The following is a 10,113-nucleotide window of genomic DNA, read 5'->3' as shown; positions in this document are numbered from 1 at the left end:
ATAACAGTATTATAAGGGGCAATGAAGAGACTCAAGACAAGGAGCAAGCTTACAATGCTACTCTCCTTCCTCCCTCTATGCCCCTCCATGCCTCTCCCTTCTAGAAAACAAAGTGTACAGCATAGACAGCAGTCGTTACACTATACTCTTATGAGAAAAAAACGTATGTATCGGGGAACATTAAATATCTTGGATATGTTGAGAAAAACTTTCTCTATATTCCTCCCTCCATGCCCCTGCCATCTAGAAAACAAAATGCACAGCACAGACAGCATCCATTACACTATATACTCTTATTAGAAAAAAAAACCAAACATATGTATTGGGGAACATTAAATATCTTGGATATGCTGAGAAAAACTTTCTTTACATGGACTGAATTTTTTCTTGGAGACATGTTTTTCTTTTAAAGGAAAGACTAGAGAAGTACTTTATGGTTGAGCAGGCAAGACACCTCCCCAAAGATGACAGTGCCTTGGACAGTGTTGATGGTGGACGGGGGCACCTGGAATCCTTGGTCCGTACTGGCAGGGACAGACCAGAGTCAGAGTCTTCTTGGGGGATGAGGTTGGGAGGCACCTTGGGCTCAGCTGCGCATCATCGAATCTTACACTTTTTGAGCTCTGTTGATGTCTGACTTCCCTTTCTCTGATAGAACAACTCTGGCCCTTGGAGGTGGCTTGATGACTACAGGCTGTATGACCCATGTTTTTCCCTTGCTGTGGGTAGGAGGGAAGCCTATGGTAGCAGAAACCCCTACACACCAGGGCTTGGAGTTCCTGTTTGGGTTCTTTTACCTTTGTGGCATGAAGTCCATGGTGAATTGCCATTTTTTCTTCTAGGATCTGTCCAACAGCTGTCATAAGTGCCTGAGCCTCAGCGTTCTCACTGTTCATGATTGATCTACTTTCGACTGGTCCTTCACTCTGGGCAGTGGCCGATATGGGCTTGCATTTTTGCAGGGCATCGCCACTTTTAACTTTTCTACTGGGGAAAATCCACTTTAAAAGTAGCCTTATCTTTTTTTTGAAGAGGCTTTCTTGAGAACCGTGTTTCTTCTCTGGCATGACTTGGAGACATTTGTTTCGAACAGACTCTACTATTTCCCAGACCTGGGCAGGGCGTCTCATACTTCCAGCTTGAGAGGTCCCTAATTCTTTGAAGCTTTCCTTATGCTCTCCTGGTTTATGCCTCCTACAGTCCTCTCTTTTATAAGTAGGAGCTCTCATCTTGCTCTGGCTCTTCCATGAATCCTGAAGTTTTGAAGTTTTGGGCTCCTGCTGCCCTAGGCTTCTCCTTTGGGCTGCCTTAAAGACACACAGTGTCTGGGAAGCTAATCTGTCTCTGGTAGGTAATCTCTGGGGATGGCAAGGAGGCACTGGAGAAGTCAAGTTGTCTACAGCAAGGCATGTGTGTTTGGGACAGTGTTGAAACTGGATGTTTGACCGTGCCTTTACTTTGGACTTAAACTTACTAGCAATGTCGGTGTTAAGGCATGGCTCACCTGGATGTTGGAAAACAGACATTCTAGTGAGTGGGGAATGTTTACTGGCCCCTGGGGCCTCTAAATTCCTCCTGTGTACACTTGTGGTTTGGGGTTTTGTTAACACTTTGGTTTCCAATGTAACTCTAGACTGTTGATGAAAAGCAGGAGACTCCTTGGCCTCTGCTGCTTCCCTGGCCTCTTTACTTCTCAAAGATTGGGGTCCTAAGTTCGCCTCCATCATTTTTACCCTTTGGCAGGGGTCTTGCGCGGCCTGACCACCACTCTCTTCTCTTGGCTCGTTCCTGGCCATTGTAGAGCCTGGATGTGACTTCAGGCTGTCCCTCTTGGTCCATTTCACAGTCTCGGTCTTCCAGGTTCTTCCCACAATACTGAGTTTGAAGGGCTGAGAAGGTGACCTGTCCTCCAGTGCAGTCAGAGAAGCCTCTGAGGGTTCATGGTAGTCATCACATGGGCTACTGGCCAGCACCCTCTGATTTTCCTTATACACAGGTGAGGGGGTAAGGAGAGGCCTTATCAGGGTGGGAACTGACTCTTCTTTTATCACCTTCTCTCCTGAACAGGCCTGAGGAGGTTTTCCGAGGAACTCAGCAAATTTTACTGTTGAGTGGGACTCAGATACATAGGTGGCTGAGGGGGAGGAGACAAACTGCATGGGGGAGGGTTGAGGCTTTTTCAATTTAAAGAGATTTATGGGCTTGAGGACCTTGAGAGGTAGGCCCCACCTATGCTTTACCCAAAACCTTGTAATATGTGCTTCCAGTTCCTCTTGAGTGTCTGGATCAAGGAAGGAAACCCTATAACAGGTGTTCACACAGGGTTCCCAACCCTTCAAGATGCCTAGACTGCTGGTTTCCGCGTGAGTATCAGACTTAGAAGAAGGATGCTTGACATCAAGGCTAGACTGATGTACATTCACAGGAACAAAACCCTTGCTGTTCTGCCCCAACTTCCTGCCCAAATGGCCTTTCAGAATGTTGTCTAGATTCTTATCTAAGACTCTTAGTAAATCAATTTCTGAGTCACTCCTCAAGAGCCTTAGGTCATTTTCTGACTCCTCAGAGTTCACCTCCTGAAACTTCACTACAGAGCTTTCTGAGTTCCTAGACAGATCTTTTGGAACCTTCCCCAGAATACGCCCTAGGCCCTTGCCCACACCCTGGCTTAGCTGGAACCTCACCTTCTGCGCCACCTTGCTGCTTTCACCTGTAAACGAAGATGGTTGTGAGGGTCTGCCCTTACCCTTTGTCTGGCACGTGCCTGGTAATTCTTCCTGAAGCTGCCTTATCTCTAAAGACTCTTGGATCCTTTGGGGCAGCTCCCACTGATGTTGGATGAGCCAATTTTGGAGATGTATTTCCAGCTGCTTCCTGAGCTCTGGACTGATTGGAAAATTCTCAGGAAGAATGGAGACCACCCAGCTGTCTTCAGGAAGGTTGGAAGGGAAGACATTAAAGACTTCCTCAGATTGTTTGACTACAGAAGATAAAGTCCTCCCATTTTCTAGTTGCTTCTGCAACAAGGACCATTCTGAATGTTGAATCTCAGTTGGGGTAAGAGACTGTGGCTTATTCTGGGATGGAGGGCAAGACAGTCCAGAGGTCCTAATCTGGGCTGAAGAAGAAGATGGTAGGATTGGGAGAGAGGGTTTTAGATGTGCTTGGGTTTGGATCCGAGCCAGAGGTGGGGGCTGGAATTGAGGTATTGTTGGGATAAAGGGTCGAGACTGGAATTCTAGGTGGGACGAGGGCTGGAACTGGGAAAGCAGTGGAGGTATTTTAGCTTGCATTTGAACTGGGCAGGCATGAGAAATTTTGTTGAATAAGAAAGGAGACTGTGGTACAGAAGAGGTCTCAGGGATCGAAACAGTAGCCACCAAAGATTCACTGTGCAGAGAAGGGAGACCCCAGAAAAGCTGGTTATATTTCTGCTGTAGCTTGTTCCCCAGGACCTTGGGATATGAGAACTGCTGAGGACCAGGCAGCTGCCCTGGTTTGTCTTTTGTGCTCCAGAAAGGCTGGGGGGTTGTGGTGTCCTGTTCAGCATGCAGAGATTCCAACATATTCCTCAAAGAATTCAGGTGACAGTCTTGGCTCATTTGTTTTAGATGTGATTCATCTTTTTCTTTTTCCTTCCAAATCTTGATCTCAACTCTCTTTGTCACTTGTATATCTAGGAGCTTCTGTTCATGAGAGCTGAGCAAAGAAGGGCTACTAGCCTCTACTTGTCTGTCTGTGGGGCCTATCCAGAATGAGGCCCCTTCTGGGTTGTGGGAAAGGTGCTTTTTCTGGGACTTGTACTCTGATGAGGTTGAGAGATATAAGGCTTTTGCAGCTGCCTGCCACCAGGACAGGGCTGAAACGGGACAATGTGAGTGACCAAGGCCTGAGATAGCTGGGATAAGAGAAGCTGACCAAGGAGGATGTGGAAACAAGCTCTGTGGGGCAGGTCCCAGTGGTAGTGCCATCGAGGAGTCACGCTGAGTAAGAGTCAAAATGGAGTCTAGCAGTGGTGGGGCAGAGGAGGCTGTCAGAGGACAGGCCTCTGAATCAGGCGGATATGGTGGGGGTGAGCAAAGAGCAACTCGCGGGGATGAAAGGGTGTCTGGGGAAATAAAAGGCTCTAGTGGCTGAGAGGTACTCAGGGATGTGTGTGAATGGACAGAAACTGAGGAAGTCGTCGGGCCTGGTGAAATGATGGAGGCCAGAGGCAGATGATGCTTGGTCAGAGGAGCCAATAGGGGCATGGCAGGAGCGGTGTCTTCCACAGGTTCCCCACATGGCTGGTGGGCTCCAGCAGGCACTGCTTTGCATACCTCATCAAGGAGGTCTTGACAGGAGAATTGATGAAAGCTGCTCTTGTCAGGGAGCCTCCCCAGGTGGCTGCAGGAGGCAGGAGACAGAAGCTGCAACCAGGAGCAGATGGGCCCAGGAGGGCTGGGCAGGCCAGGCAAGGGTGGACACTTGCAGCCCAGGATCCCTCCTCTGACCCTACACTGACTTCATAATGCTCCTGCTGTCCCTCACCCTAGGGCTTTTGCCACCCTTCCCAGGGCTGGGGTCACATTATTGGCTCCAGGAGGAAGGAGGACCCAGGAGGGAAGGGGGAAGATTCATTACCTTTGAAGAAGTGAAACCAAGTGGCGAGTCTCCTCCAGTTCTTCCAGGCAATCTCTGCAAGCTGGAAATCAGGAGATTGTGTCATGGTGGTGAAGGCAGAGGCCTAAGAGTGCTTCAGGAGGCTAAGTGCAAGGCTCTTTAAAGAAAATCTTTGGGGGATTAAGCTCTAGAGCCCAAGCATCAGTGTCCAAGGCATATGTCCCTGACAGTGATGGCAAGGCTCACTTGACAAGGGTTTGTCTTTTGCAAAGTACTTCCACATTCATTACTCCCTATGGCCCTTACAACTGCCCTGTAGGAGAAAGGTCAGCATCATCTCACAGAAGAATCTGAGCAAAGTTTAACAACTTGTCCACAGTTAGACTTGGAGGTCCCACCTCCCAACACAGGCACAATTGTTCCACCACAATCCACATACCCCATTTCCAGGTTCTTCATGGCTTCATTCTAAGCACACATTTCTGGAAAGTATCTGGACTCTGATTTCCTTCCCAGGAGCCTCCCTAATGCTCTGTTTCCTGAAGAATAGGCGTTGCCACTGGCATCCTCAGAGACCATGGAGCTGGGCCCTCAGGGACAGAAGAGATGGAAGCTAACTCTCAGGGCATGCAGGACTGAATGGCAAAGGCTTACCTTTCAAAGATCCACGTTTCTTCCTACTCTGGCTCCTCCCCTTCACCTCCACTTGATGCTGAGACATAAGAAAAAATAGAGAGACTATCACCCAACCGTCTCCTCTCTCCAGGTGAGCTACAGATGCTTAGTGTTCATGAACAGTATGATTTTCTATATTTAACTAATGGGCCTCTGTGGTTTTTTTCCTTGTTTACTTATTTTTAAAATGGATAACAATATTTTCAGTTTTTTCTTTGAAGAGTGCAAAGAAGGATTTTGTAAGTGATATTCACCATAGATTTCTTCTGTCATTGTTCCTCGGATCAAGAAACACACACATTCTCAGTTGTGTGAAACTAATTTCCCATGTGAGCTTGGTCAGATAGGATTCTGCTTCCCAAGGCCAGATCTCCACTCTAGCCTCTGCTCTGAGGCTCTCAGGGACTCAACATTGCACTTATAAGGATCAGTCCCAACACAAGGGAAAGTCTCACTCAACACCTGCTATGGGAAGGTGGCTAGTGAACCAGTGCTCAGGGGTCAGTCTTCCTACAGAGACTAAACTCTTAGTAATTCAGTCCTTGGCCATTAGTTGCTGCATTGGGACTTGCCTAGAGCTCTCCACCATACCTGGACTCCTGGCCTGAGATCTTGGGCTATAAATCCTTATGCCCACTCTAACCATTATCTGACCTGGCTTGTCCATAGAAGGATGATGTTCTAGCTTTCCTGAGAGTTCCCATCTCAGTAATCTCTCTGAGTGATTTTAAAAAGTGGATATAAGAATAAGAAAAAAAGAGACAATCTCTGTTGGGATTGAGGCAAAGGTTTCTTACCTTCCTGATGTTTCTATGTTTTCATGGAACATTATCATGTTCCATGATCAATGGAACAAAATAGAAAGCCCAGAGATAAATTCACGCACCTATGGACACCTTATCTTTGACAAAGGAGGCAAGAATATACAATGGATTAAAGACAATCTCTTTAACAAGTGGTGCTGGGAAAACTGGTCAACCACTTGTAAAAGAATGAAACTAGAACACTTTCTAACACCATACACAAAAATAAACTCAAAATGGATTAAAGATCTAAACATAAGACCAGAAACTATAATACTCCTAGAGGAGAACATAGGCACAACACTCTCCGACATACATCACAGCAGGATCCTCTGTGACCCACCTCCCAGAATATTGGAAATAAAAGCAAAAATAAACAAATGGGACCTAATTAAACTTAAAAGCTTCTGCACAACAAAGGAAACTATAAGCAAGGTGAAAAGACAGCGTTCAGAATGGGAGAAAATAATAGCAAATGAAGCAACTGACAAACAACTAATCTCAAAAATATACAGGCAACTCCTACAGCTCAATTCCAGAAAAATAAATGACCCAATCAAAAAATGGGCCAAAGAACTAAATAGACATTTCTCCAAAGAAGACATACAGATGGCTAACAAACACATGAAAAGATGCTCAACATCACTCATTATCAGAAAAATGCAAATCAAAACCACTATGAGGTACCATTTCACGCCAGTCAGAATGGCTGCGATCCAAAAGTCTACAAGCAATAAATGCTGGAAAGGGTGTGGAGAAAAGGGAACCCTCTTACACTCTTGGTGGTAATGCAAACTAGTACAGCCACTATGGAGAACAGTGTGGAGATTCCTTAAAAAACTGGAAATAGAACTGCCTTATGACCCAGCAATCCCACTGCTGGGCATACACACTGAGGAAACCAGAATTGAAAGAGACACATGTACCCCAGTGTTCATCGCAGCACTGTTTATAATAGCCAGGACATGGAAGCAACCTAGATGTCCATCAGCAGATAAATGGATAAGAAAGCTGTGGTACATATACACAATGGAGTATTACTCAGCCATTAAAAAGAATACATTTGAATCAGTGCTAATGAGGTGGATAAAACTGGAGCCTATTATACAGAGTGAAGTAAGCCAGAAAGAAAAACACCAATACAGTATACTAACGCATATACAAGACCAGGAGCTGACTGTGGCTCAGATCATGAACTCCTTATTGCCAAATTCAGATTGAAATTGAAGAAAGTAGGGAAAACCACTAGACCATTCAGGTATGACCTAAATCAAATCCCTTATGATTATACAGTGGAAGTGAGAAATAGATTTAAAGGCCTAGATCTGATAGATAGAGTGCCTGATGAACTATGGAATGAGGTTCGTGACACTGTACAGGAGACAGGGATCAAGACCATCCCCATGGAAAAGAAATGCAAAAAAGCAAAATGGCTGTCTGGGGAGGCCTTACAAATAGCTGTGAAAAGAAGAGAAGCGAAAAGCAAAGGAGGAAAGTAAAGATATAAGCATCTGAATGCAGAGTTCCAACGAATAGCTAGAAGAGATAAGAAAGCCTTCTTCAGCGATCAATACAAAGAAATAGAGGAAAACAACAGAATGGGAAAGACTAGAGATCTCTTCAAGATAATTAGAGATACCAAGGGAATATTTTATGCAAAGATGGGCTCGATAAAGGACAGAAATGGTACGGACCTAACAGAAGCAGAAGATATTAAGAAGAGGTGGCAAGAATACACAAAAGAACTGTACAAAAAAGATCTTCACGACCCAGATAATCATGATGGTGTGATCACTGACCTAGAGCCAGACATCCTGGAATGTGAAGTCAAGGGGGCCTTAGAAAGCATCATTACGAACAAAGCTAGTGGAGGTAATGGAATTCCAGTTGAGCTCTTTCAAATCCTGAAAGATGATGCTGTGAAAGTGCTGCACTCAATATGTCAGAAAATTTGGAAAACTCAGCAGTGGCCACAGGACTGGAAAAGGTCAGTTTTCATTCCAATCCCAAAGAAAGGCAATGCCAAAGAATGCTCAAACTACCGCACAACTGCACTCATCTCACACGCTAGTAAATTGATGCTTAAAATTCTCCAAGCCAGGCTTCAGCAATATGTGAACCGTGAACTTCCTGATGTTCAAGCTGGTTTTAGAAAAGGCAGAGGAACCAGAGATCAAATTGCCAACATCTGCTGGATCATGGAAAAAGCAAGAGAGTTCCAGAAAAACATCTATTTCTGCTTTATTGACTATACCAAAGCCTTTGACTGTGTGGATCACAATAAACTGTGGGAAATTCTGAAGAGATGGGAATACCAGACCACCTGACCTGCCTCCTAAAAAATCTGTATGCAGGTCAGGAAGCAACAGTTAGAACTGGACATGGAACAACAGACTGGTTCCAAATAGGAAAGGGAGTACGTCAAGGCTGTATATTGTCACCCTGCTTATTTAACTTATATGCAGAGTACATCATGAGAAACGCTGGACTGGAAGAAGCACAAGCTGGAATCAAGATTGCCGGGAGAAATATCAATAACCTCAGATATGCAGATGACACCACCCTTATGGCAGAAAGTGAAGAGGAACTCAAAAGCCTCTTGATGAAAGTGAAAGAGAAGAGTGAAAAAGTTGGCTTAAAGCTCAACATTCAGAAAACGAAGATCATGGCATCCGGTCCCATCACTTCATGGGAAATAGATGGGGAAACAGTGGAAACAGTGTCAGACTTTATTATTTTGGGCTCCAAAATCACTGCAGATGGTGACTGCAGCCATGAAATTAAAAGACGCTTACTCCTTGGAAGGAAAGTTATGACCAACCTAGATAGCATATTCAAAAGCAGAGACATTACCTTGCCAACAAAGGTTCATCTAGTCAAGGCTATGGTTTTTCCTGTGGTCATGTATGGATGTGAGAGTTGGACTGTGAAGAACGCTGAGCGCTGAAGAATTGATGCTTTTGAACTGTGGTGTTGGAGAAGACTCTTGAGAGTCCCTTGGACTACAAGGAGATCCAAGCAGTCCATTCTGAAGGTGATCAGCCCTGGGATTTCTTTGGAAGGAATGATGCTAAAGCTGAAACTCCAGGACTTTGGCCACCTCGTGCGAAGAGTTGACTCACTGGAAAAGACTCTGATGCTGGGAGGGATTGGGGGCAGGAGGAGAAGGGGACGACAGAGGATGAGATGGCTGGATGGCATCATTGACTCAATGGATGTGAGTCTGGGTGAACCCCGGGAGTTGGTGATGGACAGGGAGGCCTGGCATGCTGCTATTCATGGGGTTGCAAAGAGTCAGACACGACTGAGCAACTGAACTGAACTCAACACATATATATGGAATTTAGAAAGATGGTAACACTAACTCTGTACACGAGACAGCAAAAGGGACACTTATGTATAGAACAGTGTTTTGGACTCTGTGGGAGAGGGAGAGGGTGGGATGATTTGGGAGAATGTCATTGAAACATGTATAATATCATATATGAAACGAGAAAAAAAAAAGTTTCTTTGACTTGAAAAATAAATGAATAAAAAGTGGATATAAGAGTAAGAAAAAAAGAGATAATCTCTTTTGGGATTGAGGCAAAGGTTTCTTACCTTCCTGATGTTTCTATGTTTTCTAGATGGTGGTAAGTATGGATTACTCTGCAAGCATGGGAGTAACAGAAGGAAGAGCCCCAGTCCACAGAAGAACGCAAGAATGATATCAGTCAACCAGGAAGTTGAGCTGGATCTCAGCAAGGTAGCAATAATGCTTTTCAAAGAAAAGAAACTCTCCATTTTCTGAATTGCACTGTTGCCTTTAGGCAACAGTACTGGGAGTTCACTTGAGGTTGGAACCTCAGACCTGCATCACAGAGCTACGGCCTTGTCACAAAGGGGGAGGTCCTAAGGGTGGGGGAGGGGCAGGAAGAGGAGTAGGCTCAATCATGGCTCCCTCTCAACGAGCCGCACAGATCCCTGCCCCCTCCTGAGGCTTCTAGATCCCTCCTTCCCACTAGTCTCATCCACTCAGAGAGACCTTAGCCAA

General features: G+C 45.3%; 1 protein-coding gene across 1 annotated transcript; it reads right to left on the bottom strand.

Annotated features, from left to right (window-relative positions):
* Positions 1 to 274: 274 nt before the first annotated feature.
* On the bottom strand, positions 275 to 9,887 carry LOC147367572 (spermatogenesis-associated protein 31A3-like). The gene is made up of 4 exons (XM_086315581.1): positions 9,681 to 9,887; positions 5,257 to 5,314; positions 4,624 to 4,684; positions 275 to 4,386 (listed from the first exon to the last, which is right to left on the bottom strand). The coding sequence occupies exons 1-4, from the start codon at positions 9,861 to 9,863 to the stop codon at positions 432 to 434; spliced, it is 4,257 nt and encodes a 1,418-aa protein (XP_086171707.1). The 5' UTR covers positions 9,864 to 9,887; the 3' UTR covers positions 275 to 431.
* Positions 9,888 to 10,113: the final 226 nt, after the last annotated feature.

This window comes from Bos grunniens, chromosome 8 (genome assembly GCF_055505025.1).
Source record: "Bos grunniens cultivar Pamir isolate PY7600 chromosome 8, Bosgru_T2T1.0, whole genome shotgun sequence".
NCBI classification, from domain to species: Eukaryota; Metazoa; Chordata; class Mammalia; order Artiodactyla; family Bovidae; genus Bos; species Bos grunniens.
Note: the sequence above shows the minus strand (reverse complement) of the source record. Positions and strands in the feature narration are given on the sequence as shown.

Excerpts from the sequence above, each read along its gene's own strand:
- LOC147367572 (XM_086315581.1), bottom strand. The coding sequence starts at position 9,863 with ATGGAGAGTTTCTTTTCTTTGAAAAGCATTATTGCTACCTTGCTGAGA. Across the intron at positions 5,315-9,680 it reads AACATAGAAACATCAGGAAG|CATCAAGTGGAGGTGAAGGG; the intron begins GTAAGAAACCTT and ends CTTATGTCTCAG. Across the intron at positions 4,387-4,623 it reads TTGGTTTCACTTCTTCAAAG|CCACCTGGGGAGGCTCCCTG; the intron begins GTAATGAATCTT and ends TGCCTCCTGCAG.